This window comes from Acomys russatus, chromosome 16 (genome assembly GCF_903995435.1).
Source record: "Acomys russatus chromosome 16, mAcoRus1.1, whole genome shotgun sequence".
NCBI lineage: Eukaryota > Metazoa > Chordata > Mammalia > Rodentia > Muridae > Acomys > Acomys russatus.
The window spans coordinates 33,997,635-34,014,375 of record NC_067152.1 but is presented as its reverse complement, the minus strand read 5'-3'; the positions used below and the strand labels follow the sequence as shown (position 1 = coordinate 34,014,375).

The window sequence follows — 16,741 nt, the reverse complement described above, 5'->3', positions numbered from 1 at the left end:
ACACCTTTACTGTGCCTGGCTTCTCTTGGGTTCACTTTATTGACTGGTGGATTTCCTAAACGGGCGGTGTCTTGGTTTCTCTTATGTCATTGTGATAAAATACCCTGACAAAAGAAACTTTGCTGGGAAAGGGTTCATTTTAGCCCCGCAGTCCATTACTTTTGGTAAATCAAGGCTGCAAAAACTTGGACTAGCTGATATCCCTGGTGAAGAGAAGAGAAAGGGTGAACGCATGCATGTTTGCACTCAGCTTGCTCATCCCACTCTTACATAGCTCAAGATCTCTGGCTTAGGGAATGGTGTCACCCTCAGTAGGCAGGGCTTCCTCAATGCCGTCATCATAATCCCTCACAGACTTATCCACAGGCCAACCTGTTCTAGACAAATCCCTCATTGAGCATGCCTTCACCAATGGTTCTAGATTGTGTCTAGTTGATGATTAAAACTTACCATCTGCATAAATATATCAAAAATGACAAAGGAAGATGTCAATTTCTTAATGAAGAGATGAAAGAGAAGGCAAGCTGTTAATAGCATTCATTCATTTTCCAACTCTCATCCATCTGCATGTAGGGCTATTTCCACATGTTTGTATCTTCTATCCGTATAATGTGTCATCATTTAGAAAGGCCTCACATATGCTAGCTCCTTCAGCCCTCACCACAGCCTTGGAAGGTGGTTGGTCACATCCCATTTTACCTTTATAGGGACATGCAATGAGATTCCTAAAGCTACACCTGGGCCCTTTGACCTCTGGACTGGTCCCTCACTCTGCTATCCATCCTCAAGTGTCAGTACTGCCCAATGAGCACGAGACACCAACCATTCCCAAGGAGATAAGCGACTGCTTCTTGATGCCCATTTCTCTTCTAAGTTTGTCCAAGGCCGTCTTGCTGGTAAAAGTTTCAACTAGGGAAAGCTGCTGGTGGCCTGTGGCGATGGATACCATGATTATTCGCCCCAGGGGCACTGATCATGAGCTGATTTAGCTACTGTGAAGGTCTATTGGACTAGAACTTGGAGGCCACAAACAGCCCAAACTTGCCTGTTGTTATAGCTGCCTTGGAGGCTGTCCTTCAAATGGCTGCAATAATGTTTCACCTGTACCTCTGATGAGTGTCAGGAGAACAACTACAGCCCAGCAAGCTTCTTTTGCCATTCACTCACTTGCTTATCCACAGATACCACTGGCTGCTCACCCCCCAAACCCCCATCTCTGACTCCCTATTCAGCTCCAAAGTGGCACCTGAAGCTCTCTGCCCATCAAGTTGATGACCTCAAGGTTGGGCCGTAGGCAGTGGACAATAGATTCTTAAATATATTATCTTCTGACCAAGTGTCCAAAGAGCTCTGATTGTTGTTATAACTCATGGCTGTATTTGCTGGTGGTATTTTAGATCTCTGCATAACATCTTTAAAAACAAGTAGTTCAAGATCTTCTCCAGTTTCCCCAAATGAGATCGTTTGTTTCTGGGCCTGGTTTTGTTTAGAATTAAGGAGGGTTCTCTTTTGAGAGACTTTCCCTAGTATAAGATTAATTTATATTTTTCACAATATTCAGGCTGCCTTTGGAGATGTCATTCACTCTGATATGACCACCCTCAGAATAAAACATCATCTTATCGTCACACTCAACCCCTAGTTTTTCAAAAGCTATCTATCTTTTCATTCTTGCTAAGGTATACTCAAATCCTTCATAGTTTTTGTTTGTTAGTTTGTTTGTTTTGGGGGGGGGTTGGTTTGGTTTTTGTCTCATGGTTGATGTGTCTGAACTTTGGTGATTCAATTTTATTCTTTGTCCTCAGCCTATCCTTGCCTCTGTTCTCTCCACTTAAACTGAGCCAATTTAACAAAAACCAGAATGTGGTTTCTCTCCCCCTCTTTCTCTGAGCCAGGGAAAATTCTTTTTTAATTTAAAAAAGTTTTTAATGTATATGTTTTGCCTGCATGTATGTGTACAGGCATATATGCACTTGTGCCCAGGGAGGTCAGAAGAAGGGGTTGGATCCCCTGGGGCTGGAGTTACAGTTGGTTGTAAGCCACCATACAGGCCCTCTACAAGAATAACCAGTACTGTTAACCACTGACCTATCTCTCTAGTGCCCAAGCCAGAGAAAATTCTAAGTAGAGTTAGGGTGAGAGAAAAGGAAGGTGTCTGTGGTGGGGAACAACCTTGATACTAACAGTCATGTGCCCATTCGGTGTGATCACAGAGCAGTGAATGAACTGATGAGGGCTCCATGCTTTCCTTTTAGCTCCACTGTCTTCAGCACAGACAGCTTGAGGCTTCAACAAAGAGTTTTCCTATCCCATTTATTACATCACTTTAAAAGCACTACATGCTTTAGCTATAACTTTTCTTAGAACACTGGCTGTAGAATTTGATGTCTTCTTCCCTCCCTACCTCTCTCATTGTTCATGTTTGTGTAGGTCCCCTTTGTAGATTTTGAGGACTCTTCTTTTTTTTAATAATTTAACTAATTTGTTCAGATTACAACTGAATTGTTATCCCATCACTTGTATCCTCCCATTCCTCTCTCCCTCCCGCTTTCACCCTATTCCTCTCCCCTAGGTCTATGACCGAGGAGGACCTCTTCCCCCACTATATAGTCATAAGCTATCAAGTCTCATCTTGGTAGCCTGCTTATTCTTTATATGAGTGCCACCAGACCTCCCCAACAAGGGGAAGTGGTCTCTGGTGCCCCATATTTTTTTTTAACCGCCTTCTTTGGCTATAAAGCCATGGTACTAAGAAACTTCTTGCTGGAGCTGGGAGTAGTGGTGCACACCTTTAATCCCAGCACTCAGGAGGCAGAGACAGGCAGATCACTGTGAGTTCAAGGCCAGTCTGGTCTACAAAGTGAGTGCAGGACAGCCAAGGCTACACAGAGAAACCCTGTCTCGAAAAATCTTTTAAAAAGAAACTTCTCACTGGAAACTAATGCATAAGCATCATAAAGATCGTATTCAAATTAAGGACCACATTTGTACAATCTTTGCAAAGAACAAATCCATAAATGTAATGCTAGATAGACAGGCAAAAACAATATTTACCTTGGTTAGCCTTGTTCTGCCTCATAGGGACACACATTCTCTCTCCTTGTTTTCCTCAGAATCTCCTTCTTGTTCTTCTTTGCATGGTCAGTATCAGAAAATGCACAAATGATATCTTCTTAAGGGGCCTCACACGCACCCTCTGAAAGCATCAACAGTAAATGCACTTGAATTCTTCCAGGCATTGGGTACCATCATCAAAAGGGAGTTTCCCTCAAAGCCAACATTCATAGGGTTGTAACACTTGCTTACAGAGCTTTTTTTCTTTGGACTTCTGCAACTTTTCCACACTCTGATCCCACACATGGCTGCCTCTGCCTAATTTTCTCGCTTGGCCCCTTCACACCAACCACAGGACCTCTCATTACAGTCTAGATGGATGGAATCCAGTGTTTTACAATGGCTGCACTATTGATATTTTGAGCCAATAGGTCTTTGGGGGTGAAGAGAAGTCCTTCATTTTAGGGCATTTAGCAGTATCTCTCTCTATCCACTAGATGACAATGGCACCTCTTGTCTAAGAGATGACAATTAAAGAAATATGAGTTCCATGGAGGAAAACTCTAACTGGTTTGAAAATCAAGTCTTATCAAAACAACAACTGTTTTGTTAGCTGTTTACATCATTGCAATAGACTTGAATGTGGTGCCTCAATGGAAGCCAGTTTCCATTGTTTATCTGATTTATGAATCAAGTGCAGACTCCTGATCAGTTCCTGAGAAGAAACAGTATTCCCTTACTTGCTTCCTGAAGAGCCCTTACCAGTGGTTCAGGATATCCTCTGCATGTGGGGGGTGATGTGATTGCAGGCTCCGCCTCTGCCAACCTTTGCTTTGAAGTGCTTTGGGTTCTTGCAAAGAAAAGCATCATGAGAATATATAGTTTGAAAATCAAAGCTTTGTTGCTCCATATATGGAAGGCTGAAAAGATGAATGTGCTTTGTCACCTGTATGGACTCCACAGAGTGGCTTAAAGATCCTACACACACACACACACACACACACACATACACACACACGTACACACACACACACATACACACACACACAAACACACACACACACATACACACAAACACACATACACACATACACACACACAAACACACACACACACAAACACACACACACACATCGCCATGGCCATCACTGCAGTGTGAAATGTCCTTGAGTTCAGAGTATGTGACTGCTTATAAAATGAAAATCATATTGGAAAGGGACACTGTTGCTTTTGAAGACTTTGCTTTGAACTTAGGGCATGTTTTCTGCCTCCATAGACACTTAGAAGTGTGTCTTAGTTGCTGCAAAGAAAGTGGGAAATTATAATGATAGGGAATTCTGTAGAAAATCTATTTATCAGATGAGTGGGAAAATACCGCCCACGAGACTAACAGATCTTAGTTTGTAAATAAATAAATAAATAAAGTGTGCTAAACTCTGATCAAGTGCTATGTTCTGTGTGGAACTTCACAGTTGACTTTTACAATGGCATGAGGCGTGACATACTGTTCTTCTCCCAACTCTACAATGAGACAATTGGGAAGATTCCACCTCACAGATTACCTATAACTGCCCTCTGTTGGAGATCCAAGAATGCTTCATTAGGTTGAAATGTTTGTTGACTTAAAATGAGTTCATGTTACTCCAGTTGTGCTACCAGCAGATGAAAGAACAATGGCTTACAGTGTGTGCAGAGTCATCAGCAGTAGCATCAGTGAAACTCCCAGCTCTTTATTGGAAGTACCAGAGACTTTGACATGTGATAACCTTTTTAGGTATTTGGAAAAGTGCGAATACTCCTTCCCTTCCTTCTTACAAGGAGTTTAATGTTTTGCAAGTGAGTTGTGCAATTGGTCTTGTATAACTCTATGTCATGCAATTGACTATGAGTTGAGTAAGACTCTCATGCACTACTGCTTAAGCAGCTGTCTACTTAGACAATCACTGGGAATCACTGCCAAAGGCCTCCATTTGCAAAGAATGCCTTGAAGAATAATATTCAAGAGAGATCATAGACTTTACTGTGCCTCCCCAGGGTGCCTGTGCACACCTTCTGTCTTGAGACTATACTATGAATGAGCTCCATGTTGACCTGCCTGCCATTTGACCAGCTCTATCCAGATGTGCAGAAGTCTTGTTGAGTGTAAAGACTCATCTACCCCTACCAATGTACCTACCCTGTACTGCTTTAAGACTACTCTAAGGTCTGGAGTTTCTAAAAACAATCCAGTTATATGGCAAAGATACACAGCTTCTGTCTGGTTATAAATATTATTACAAAGAATTATATATGGGACAATACTCTCACCCTGTCAATTCAAGGATACCTACAGGCACAACCAATAGCATGGCCTTTTCAACATGGATCTATGACTGATGGTCCTGTGTGTGCATTATTCATGCTAATGGCTCCGCTTGCTCTATAATAAGGTAATATTGAAGTAAGAGAGGCTGTATTCTTGCTATGTTGTAACTAACAATGCATTTCCATTTAGAGTTTTCATTCCAAGGATATGTGAAGAATTACAATCGAGTAACTCTGTTGTTTGCTGTGCCTGGCTTCTAGTTCCAGTAGGCCTGCAAGTCCTCCAAGATTCTTTCTGCCCAGCCAGGCCCAATTTCCCTGGGGCACGCCCATCTCATCCAAATGCTCTCAGAAAATTATGCCTGTGATTTGTATCTTCTGACCTTTTTTTCTCTTTTTTCCCCACAGTGCGGCAAAGGAGCAGAAAATTTTGACAAGTTCTTCACACGAGGGCAGCCTGTCTTAACACCTCCAGATCAGCTGGTCATCGCTAACATAGACCAGTCTGATTTTGAAGGGTTCTCGTATGTCAACCCCCAGTTTGTGCACCCAATCTTACAAAGTGCAGTATGAAACTCAAAAATGAAAGATCAAATGCCTTCCCAGCCCCCAGGCCCCTAAGCAGTGGGAAATTATCCTTAACCCTAAAATTTTAAGGCTGTGGCCTTGTATTTTGTTCCATATAGAGGCCTAAAAATTCTAGGGACATTAGTCCATAAGTGATCAATTTTTCAGGATCTCTCTCTCTCTCTCTCTCTCTCTCTCTCTCTCTCTCTCTCTCTCTCTCTCTCCCCCAAGAACATTATCTTAGTGGATGATGACATAATGTACAGAGTACAGCTTAATTATGTAGAAGTCACATCTGGCTACAGGTTAATTCTTCCTAGAAAACAAAGATACTTGTATCCCTTTTTTTTTTTTTTCTTTTTTTTTTTTTAGTACGATTTGATATATTCTGCATACCCTCCACCTTTGGATTTTCATTGTCAGGATCCTTCAGCTAGAGATAGTAAAGTGATTCCAACTCCAACTCAAGGTATGGAAACATTTCCACCTAAGATGTCTTTGGAACAAAAGAACAGGAATCCCTAAGAGTAAGCAAAGAGAATTTGGAGACTAGTATCTTCAAGACCCCATCGCTTCGAGACTATGCTTATATGGAAACAGTCCCTAGAATCTGAGAGGACAGGATGAACCTAATCACTGTTCCCAAATGTCATAGCACAACCGTAGTGCAGCAGTTTAAGAGTGAAAGAAAACTCCAGATGAATATTTATTGAATCTGTCATCTGTGTTGCCCTACTTGGTTGATAACTATCTTGATAACTCATTCTTTTTAAGAGGCCAAATCATCTAAGGACTTTGCTAAACAAGCATGTGAAATCATTTCAGATCAAGGATAAACCATGTGTATGTTCATTTTAATCTCTGGGAGATGACTCTTCAATCCAGGGTGCCATCAGTAATCATGCCACTATTCATGAGTGTTGTTAGCCAACCCCTCCACCCCCACACACAATAATACTACCTTTGTGGGTACCCTTCCTAAGAAGCTGAAGTGTATGCCCCCAACCCCTTTTGTACTATTTATTTAATAAGCTGCGGTGTCATTTATGAAAGTACAATGTATAGTAACTTAATCAGAGTATTGACTAGCATAAATCCCTATTGGTTGATTTTCCTTCTTTCTCTAGACCTAACATCCACTTATAGATGAAAAACAATATATTTTGGGTTCCCATTTCCAGTTCCTATTGAATGAAGCACCTGGAGCTATAGGATCAAGATACTTTATGCTTATATCAGCTCAAAGATGTTTTCTTGCTAGAGGGATTTTAATACGTTTTTGCGAGTGCATCATGCAATGGATTTTGCATGTTTATAATAAAACTTAATAACAAGTTAATCTATATTATTGATATAATTGTATCAAGTATAAAGAGTATTATGATAATTTTTATAAGACACAATTGTGCTATATTTGTGAAGGCTCATGTTTCCAGTCTGCTTTAAGATTAAGTGTTAGCTTTATTCATTGCTGCTGTGTTACCCTTTACCCACTACCCCCACACTCTGGCACTCTATCAGATATATTAATTTTTTAATGTAGATGTAATTTTAAAAATGAATGGCTACTTTACACGTTTAACTAGGCTTTTACTATGTATGTGTATATATGTACATATATATATTTGATTCTACCTGCAAACCCTGGTTTTGTTTGTGGGAATTATTTTTGAGATGAGATTCTGTTAACTTCTTCATATCATCCTCTGTTTGGGTTCCTCTACCACTCCTCCTCTTGGGGACAGCTGGAAATGTTTAATTCCAGTATTCCTGATATGTTCATATACATGTGGCATTGTTACAGCACCTGGGCTGAACTCCGTGTGTGTGTGTGTGTGTGTGTGTGTGTGTGTGTGTGTGTGTGTGTGTGTGTGTACGCGCGCGCACATGCATGCTCACATGCCTGTCTGTCTGTCTGATTCTTTTCGGCCTATGTCTTTTGAGGACTCCAGGGATGAAAGGGTGGGAGGATTCCTTTCTGTATGTGCATATGGACACACCAGAAGTATGTAGTCTGTCTTCCTGCCACAGAATAACTCACTGTGTACTCCAGGACACACAGATTCCTTGAGACAAACTTTATCCCGTGCCTGTGTATAATCATCCCTGAAGCTGTTACGAACAGACTCTTTTCAGAGGCACGTGCTGTCTTAAAGCTGTTGCTAGAACATTCCGGTCTTTGACGAGCACATCTTTGGCAAAACGCCTCCCAATACAAGGTGTTTGGAAGAGGCAGGCTTCTGAAGCATAAAGAATGTGAAAAAAATGGAAGCTCCCACCAGTCCTTATAGAAGGCATCTCTTTCAAAAGCATCTCCCAGCTAAGCTCTCCTCCACCTGTCTGCTTGACAGTCACATAACGTGCAACCCACCAAGAGTCTTTGAGATAAGGAGCATAGACTGTTCTGAAACACCTAATCAGACGGAGCGGGGAATGGGCCAAACCAGAAAACAGCAGTTTCTTCTGCAATGTTCCATCAATTCTGGACTTCAGAACTCAAAAGGGAGGGGCAGGGGGATTTCATGTATTGATGTTAGAAGCCCGGCTCATCTTCTTGGCAATCTAACCTTATCAGAAACACTATACTTGGTCCAACAGTAAAGGAACTGGAAATTAAAGCATTGTTCCTTCCCGGATGAAACAGCAACAGGACTGGTTCCCAGCTGGACCTCTCGAGGTGAGGGAACCCACAGGAAAGGAAGAGAAGGGTCGCGGACAACCCGTCCCAAGGTTCCAAGCTGCCTGATTGTTTTAAGCAAGTAGCAGGTGTGGGTTTTCCCTTAAACCAGCAACATCCAGCTCCAAGTAACTCAACTTATCCAGAAAGTATGTGCAATCCCTTGGATGGCTTGTATGCATAGAGAATATGAAACAACAGTCTCAAAAGGGAGGAAAAGAATAACAGATCCACAGAGCGAGCATTTGCCTAAGGAACAGAATAATGGAGACCAAACCTAGGAGAAATGATAAAAATTTAAGGAAGTATTCATGATGCAGCCTATTTTATACACTGCTGAGTGTTAAATATAAAGGCTAATACTTTAAAGGTCTGGGCAGCCCAAGACAGTTAGTTATTGCTACAAAACTAACTCACGTGGATAACCATTAACAATTGTTAGCGCAGGATCAATTGATAGAATTCTACACCATTGTCCCACTTCGTAAGCCTTGTGTGAAATGGGGCTGCAGGGAAATGGCTGCTATTTGAACAGAAGTGACCAAGTAGGAGGCCAGAATCAGAAGGATGCCTTGAAGGGTTTAGTCCCTGGGGGGGACTCTTCAGGAAGCACCTGCTCTCAGACTCTGCCTGCATTGACAGGGCCTGTGGATGAGAACCTGGCTCAGTCTGAGTCTCCACAGGAGCCATAGGGCTGTGACCCCGAAAATCCATTCAAATTGTTTTCTATTATACTCCTCTGGAAGGTGGCCATTGCTCAGTGGCTTCTCGCTTCTACCACAGGTCAGTGGGCTGCTAGCTCTGCCTTTGGCGTGGCGTCGAAAGTTACCCAGCACTTGGGCTGAATGAAAAGAGCTGAAGTGTGCTGCCAGGTGCAGCCCTGGGAGTTAATGGGAGGCTCACCTCCTGGCAGGAGCTAATTCAGGAGCTGCATGAGAAGCCCCAGGAACTAAGATGACTGGCCCTTGCCCCCACATCACCCCCTTATCTCTGTGGCCTAGTAGCCTTTGAGCTGGTAGCCCTTTCTTGAATTAGTCATTCTATTAGTAATTTGAAAAACCCAGGAAGCCAAGATTTTTCTGGAAGCTTGGCCTGAAGTGGTCATGTGAAAGATTACCAGGCCAGTATTAACCCTCAAATGTTGTCGCTCATGAGCTACAGTTCTTAGCAAAGTGTGGTGGCTTGCCAAGCCCCAAAGAGCCACCTACTGATGTATCACAAAGCGGAGGAAGCTGGAGCCAACACCATTAGAGAAGAGCAGGGTTTGAGTGCACCCAGAAGAAAGACATGGAAGGTTGGCAGAGAGACCAGTGGTACCTGCATGGGCTTTCTCCACTGGGAGTCACTGGTACAAATGGAAGTTAACGACTGTCAGTCTTCAAATGTGTGTTTTTTGTCAAAGACACAGTTCCTTCTCGAACCCTCCCAACTGTAAGAAGTCCTTTGCCCTGGACAGCCAGGACAGCCAGCAGACCCTGAAAGCCACCAAGTTCCACCTCTTTCCTTCTGATAATTATGGCTGCTGAGACTAGGTGCAGAAGTTGGGAAAAAACAAACAAACAAACAAAAAAACAGCCAACAGTGTCCTGCCAGCTTCCACTTACCAGGAAAAATAGGAAGAGTATGTGCGGAGCTTTGTTTTCTCAAAACAGAAGAGAGGGGCGAAGTGAGAGTCACGTGCTCTTAAAAGCCTCAACAAGGCAACACCCCTGACAGTTATTTTCTCTCACCTTGGTCTTATGAAATTACCTACTTCTTGTGTGTACATGTCACACTGTTTCCTATTTGTTTACAGCCCCAAAAGGGCAGGGGTGCCTGTCCCCACCCCACAACTGAGCACACCACACAATCATGCTCAAGAGACGCATGCTGAGCCAGGGACCTGAAAGGATGCTGACCAGGAGAGATACAGGACAGTGATAAGGAGAGAAGCGGGTCCTCTGCTTAGCAGCGGTTCCATACTAGCATGACAGAGTGCTAGAAAATAGGCTTGAAAATTTGTTTCTCTTGAACCGCTGTTAACAACACTCCACCCATGTCCCACTGGGCCAGTGTAGCAAATCTAAAGAAATCTGTTACTTTCTGCTGTTAGAATAATCCAGGGAAGGGTGCTTGAGACATGCACAGATGCCGTGTTCTGGAAGTGGTATCTACTGCTGTCCTGGTGATGCAACAGTATCAAGACTCAGTGGTTAAAAGCTTTCTGTGCCCCTCCATTCATGTGGTCAGGTGTCAGTCAATAAACACGAGGACACAATAAGTCATTAAGCAGCCTTACTGTGACCCTCCCCAGAAGCCCACAAGCTCCAAAGACTTTTTTTAAACCTAAAACAACAAATTAACTTATTAACTCCACTAGAAGACCTGAATATCCTGGGCTGTTTGTACTTTTTTTATAGAGAACTTTAATAGCTCGATTCTTTTAAAAATGAGTTTTTAAAATAAAACTAATACAAATTTCATAAAATTTCAATTCCATGGAGCCTTTAGGAAGATTTCACCTGGGTTGGATAGAGCACCCAGGACCTGCATTCCCACGACAGGATTTTCCCATGCCGGTGAGGTCTGGAGTCCACATTGGATCAGCTGCCAGACAGTATTCTCTCTCTTTCTACACACACTCTAAAGACAGCTGCCTTCGGGTTAGCTATCTTTGGGTTAGCTGTCTTTCAGTTGTAGGTGGATGGCTTCATGATCCCCTTTCCTGATGCAGCCCAAGGAGAGCATTCTTGGGGATCTCTGGGACCCCACTCTGTGCTCTAAGAGTCTGTGAGCAGGAAGGGGATACTTCAACTCTGTCTCTGGTCATTTCTGCTCCCTCAGTCTCGCATCTGGTAAAAATTGAGAGATGCCCTGTAAGGATTTTTCCCATTGGGCAGTTCAAACCTACTATCCCCAGAAGAGGCAGCATCGTGTGCTTGATGCTTCCATTTCCATGTGTGCAAGTAGACTGGACCCTTCTTTTCAGAAAATAGCTACCCTGCTCACTTTGTAAGAACCCCTTTTTCTAAAATACAACAAAAGGCGGCTTTGCACTTTCTGATTAAACAACTGTCTTTTGTCTCTTGCTTAGTTTTAAGACTATTCTGTGATCAATGTTCGTAGATTTTTGTTGATATTTTGCCTGGAATAATGTGACTCTCTCCTTGGGAGGTTTAGTAGACTATCAAAAGTTAAACACAAAGGTGGTTACTATTTTGAGCCTAAAGGTTTTCTAAGAATCGACTTCCTATCCTGACTATGAAGGTTTTTCAGAATATCTTTTATAGATGGTCAGAACATTTGAAATTGTGTTTCCTATATGATACCAGTTTTGTTTTATGAAGGACATGCCATGTTTAAATCTCTCATTGAAAAACACCATGCAAAACCCCAAATTGGTTTGGAGGAAGGAGTGAAGGTTGAGGTTTTCTGCCTGATAAGCCGCGGGGGGCGGCGTCCCACTGCTTGTTTGATTACCTAGCAGGTGAGGTGGATATGTAAATTACCGCATAGCTTTCCTGGATTTGTGTAACCTCTAATCTTCGTTTGCATGATTCGCTTTGTTAGATGCATTCACTGTAGTTCTGGAAGCAAGCGTGTATGAATAAAGATACTGATCACTGCTGAGTGAGCGGCTGTCATTTGCATCCCACGGTGGCCTTGCTCTTCATTCCCACCCAGTGTTCATTGAATGGAGTTGACTCCAGACACGTTCTGTAGAACACTTTGCACCTTTTCATCTATTTCAGGCATGACTCTCTATTTTTTTTTTTTTTTAATCATAAATTAGCTTTGGAGACAAAAGAAACGACCCAGCAGTTAAGAGCAGTCACTGTATAGTCATGAAGACTAGAGTTCAGGTCCATCATACACAGAGCAGGCAGGGCATCCCTCAAAACCAGCACTGACACCTGACACTCTGGCAAGTCACATACAACTAGACAAATGGGTAAGTAAATGTACTAGAAAGAAATCAAAGCACTGTGTGCTGGGCCAGTGAGATGGTTCAGTAGGTAATGGCACTTGCCACCAAACCTGAGGACCTGAGTTCAGTCCCCAGGACTCACACACTGGGAGGGGAGAACTGACTCCTAAATGACATCTCCTTGCCTCCAGATGTGTGCTGTGGCTGGCTGGCTCGCTCACTCTCCTTCTCAGTAGGATCTCACATGGTCCAGCCTGGCTTTCAAACTCTGGGTAGTCAGAGTTAATTTCTTGATTCAGCTATATTCTTGATCATCCTTAAATTCTTGATCCTCCTGCCTCTTCATCTTGCTGTGGTACTAGGGTACAGGCAAACCATCACACCCAGCTGTAGTGCTGGGACCTGAACCAGTGCTTTGTGCATAGCAGGCAAAAAGCCTTCCAACTGAGCCACGTCCCCAACCCCCAAAACCCAGCTTCTAAAAGCCAAGGACTGATGTTGACAGTGTGTCCTTGCTCACTCTCTCCTGACATCTTCCTTCGAGAGGCCTCTCTCTCCCCTCACGTTCATAGCTTTGTTCCACTGCACCCTCACTTCCCTTCCTATCCCTGGTCCTGCGATGCCCAGACCAGGCCTGCTCATTTTAATGCTCTTTACATTCATATGTGCATCCAAATAGGTCATCCCTAAGATGCTGAACTCACACACCTAACGTCCTGAAGTTCAGGGGCTTGCGGCTGCCATGGAAAGGGCCAAGGGATTCGACTCTGAGGAAAAACATGTTCACACCCAGGGGTCATCCTGCCTAAAACAATGCCCTCATGTACAGCCAGAGGCCAGAAGGGCTTGAGCCAGTCCACCAAGATATACCCCTGGTGGTAGCTTCTGAGGCAAGACTGAATATGGCTGGTCCACCCACCCTTGCAGAGATGAAGGGGATGGTCTGAGGTCATAAGCAATACCCTTCTGGGGGTATCAGGTGTCACCAGAATAGAAACTCAAAAACTAGATCTTCTGTCTGATAATGCCCCACTCCCATTCCAACCTTTTCCTATTGACACCCAGTCTATTAGCAAGTATTGCTGGGGCTACTCAGTCAGGACTCTCAGCTGGGGGCTATTTTCCCCAGTGAGGGCATCTAGAGTTCATTGGCAGCAACAGCCAGGAGGCATGTTGCTGAATCTGGTGGGTAGAGGGCAGGGTTGCTGCCAAAGCTTCTCATAATATATGGGACAGTCCCAACTTCAAAGCATTGCCACACCTAAAATTTTAGTGGCCCTTCTGTGGAGAGGCCTAGTGTAAACTATCTCCCAAATCCTTCTACTTTGCTTCATCTTCAGCTCTCCCTACCCTGAGGTCACCCTGTGATCACACCTTGATCCCTCACAGCTGTCCCTGCCTAGCAGCCATTGGGACCTGCTGGAGCAGGCCCTCAATGATTAAAGCTCTGCCCCGTGGCTTCCAATACACAACATCCACAGCCTGCCAGCGTCACCCACTCTTGGGATACTGAGTCAACAGCTGGGAAGGTAAGTTCAGAAATGCTGATTTGAGGTCTGGGGAAATAACACAGTAAAGTGTGTGTTCCATAAGCATTAAGGACCTGCATTCAACTCCCAGAACCCTTATTTAAAAAGAGGGCCAGGGTGGTGTGTGCTTATGATCCCAGCCCTGAGGAGCCAGAGACAAATCCCACGGCCACACCTCAGGCCGATTAAAGACCTCGTCTCAAAAAGCAAGGCAGAAAGTTCCTGGGGGGCACACCTGAAGTTGTCCTTGGGCCTCCACGAGTGTGTGTGCACACACAAAATGCTGGCTAACTGTGTGCATGTGTGTAAGGATCTTTCCTACTAGAATAAGCTAAGCGAGGGGCCCACATACTTGTCATGAACACCCCTGTAACTAAAGCCGTGTTACTTTAGTAACTTTAGTGTTTAGTAACGTTAGTACTTTAGTGTTGGCACATAGTAGAGACCCAAATAAACATTTGTCTGATGAGTAAATGTATAAAAAGACCCCCAAGAAGACTGTGCTATCTCACAGTACTAACAGAAACCATTACAAGCCCACGTACCTCGCTCTCCGAGGTGTTCAAGCACTAAGGAGGCAAGATAGACATGCAGGCAATACTTAAAGATGAAAACACCAGAAACTCAAATTCTCTGGCTGGAGCGGTGTCTCTAAGGTTAAGAGCACTGGCTGCTCTTCCAAAGGACCCAGGTTCAATTCCCAGCACCCACATGGCAGCTCACAACTGTCTGTAACTCCAAGATCTGACACCCTCACACAGACATTCATACAGGCAAAACACCAACGCACATAAAATAAAAATAAATTAATTTTAAAAAAAGAAACCCAAATTCTCAGTTTCTGTCCTTCAGCCTTAAGCCTAGTGACAGTGGCTGCCTACTGTTTCACTCGAGTGATCGTTCAATAGCCTGAGGTTTTTCTCTAGCCTACTGTGTGCTCATGGGGAAGAGAGCAGTGGTGTAGAAATTATGGCTCAGCAAAAGTGGCACTACGCACACAGCAAAGGCTACACGTTTTCACACCTTGTCCCGAGAGCGATCAGGGCAGGGAGCTGGGTCCTGCCTACAGGGTATGTGCAAGAAGAGCTCTGGGCTCTAGAGAAGCAAAACTGAATATCCCAAGAGTCTTTTCTTGTAAGCTAGATCAATAAATATATTGCAGAAAAGCCTATTCTAATCATAAAGAGAGAAAATGGAATCAGGTGAAATGAAAGGGCTCAGGGACTCAACAGACACAGGCAGGTGAGCGTGTCAAAGAAACAGGAGTCTGAAGCAGATGACCGGCACAAGTGTGTGGACACATTCACACACAGCCCCAGGCACAGGGTTGATCTGTCATAAAAGTGCAAGGCACACCTTCTAACAGTTCCTTCATTTGCGTTTCTTTAAAGCCCACAGTGACAGCCACCTCTGGTAGAACCTAGTGACCTTGTCCATCTTACATAAGAGCAGAGGCTAGCCAGCTCAGAGAGGTTGAGTACCAATAGCCAGGGGAGTAAACACTAGATGCCCTGAGTCTGCTATAAACATGGATGTGTGAGCTGTGCCTGGCCGGGGGGGGGGGGGGGGGGGACCAAAAGGCTGTGATCTGAGGAAGGAGAGGCTAGAAAGAGGAGGTTAGTGCAAGCAGAAATTAATCAATGGAAGGAAGAGGGAGGGCTGATGTCCATCTAGCACCTGCTATAGAATCTGGACATAATGATATCATTATTTCCCGTGGTCCTGTTGGGATAGAGGTCATGTAAAGACTTACAGATGAGGAAGCCTTGTGACACCTCCATATGGTAAGGGCCATGGCTCACACCTTAATGCTGGGAAAATAAAGGCTCAGCTACTAAGAGGCACCAATAAACTTGGTACAAGCTGGGTACCATCTATGTATGCTTTTCCCAACCTTGGCCTACTCAGAGGTCGAAGATGCTGTGATAAAACAGAGATGCAGGGCCTAAGAGCTTTCTTCTCCATCATCACTTCCCTTCAAGCTCACACCTCGGAGAAGTTCTCCTTATCTGCCTGGATTGTGAGGCTAGATGCCTTTTTGCAGGTGTTTCCAGAAGCTTACCCCCCCACCTTCACCCTCTTTCTCCTGATTTTACTTCCCCCCTTTTTTAGCACTGTCTGTGTCAGGGAGGAGAGAGAAAAATAGCATCACAGTTCTTAGAACCCAGCAGGTACTTCGTAACCACCCACACCTGCCTGCCTCTTGCCCAGAGAGACCCAGGAGAGAGAAAAAAAAAACAAGCTAGAGGAATGGCTGGCTGGCTTGAGGCTCAGCCTCCAATTGCAGCCTTGAATCAAAGGCCATCAGAGGGAGCGTGGTCTAAGAGATAGGGGATAGTTGGTGTCTACGGCAGTGAGCAGCCCAGGGAGGAGTGGTGGGATTTGGCTAGGACAGAAGACTCAAGGGATGCTTGTACTATTTTGGAATTTGACAAAAATAGCACCTTGATTCCTAGAGCTAATACAAAGAAGGAAAATGAAGCCCCATCCCCTTGAAGACCAAACTGTGATACTTAACAATCAGGTAATGTGCCCCTCACATTTGCCGTCACATCTTTCTGTGCTGGCAAAGAAGTCCTGTATTAAATGCCAGTGAGGCTCACAGCTATTGAATTTGCACATACGGAGGGGGTGTTTCTGTGTGTGTGCTGCACATATGGTGTATGTATGGGGACATGCACAAGTGTAAGAGCATGCATAGGG

At 44.1% G+C, this 16,741-nt stretch overlaps 1 protein-coding gene across 1 annotated transcript in view; it reads left to right on the top strand.

Moving 5' to 3' along the window:
• Positions 1-6,147, top strand: part of Prkca (protein kinase C alpha) — a 392,514-nt gene extending 386,367 nt beyond the window's left edge. Inside the window, exon 17 of the mRNA XM_051158935.1 lies at positions 5,767-6,147. Coding sequence (XP_051014892.1) covers positions 5,767-5,931 — 165 coding nt within the window. The 3' untranslated portion in view covers positions 5,932-6,147. The remainder of the gene's footprint in view (positions 1-5,766) is intronic.
• The last annotated feature ends 10,594 nt before the right edge of the window (positions 6,148-16,741 follow it).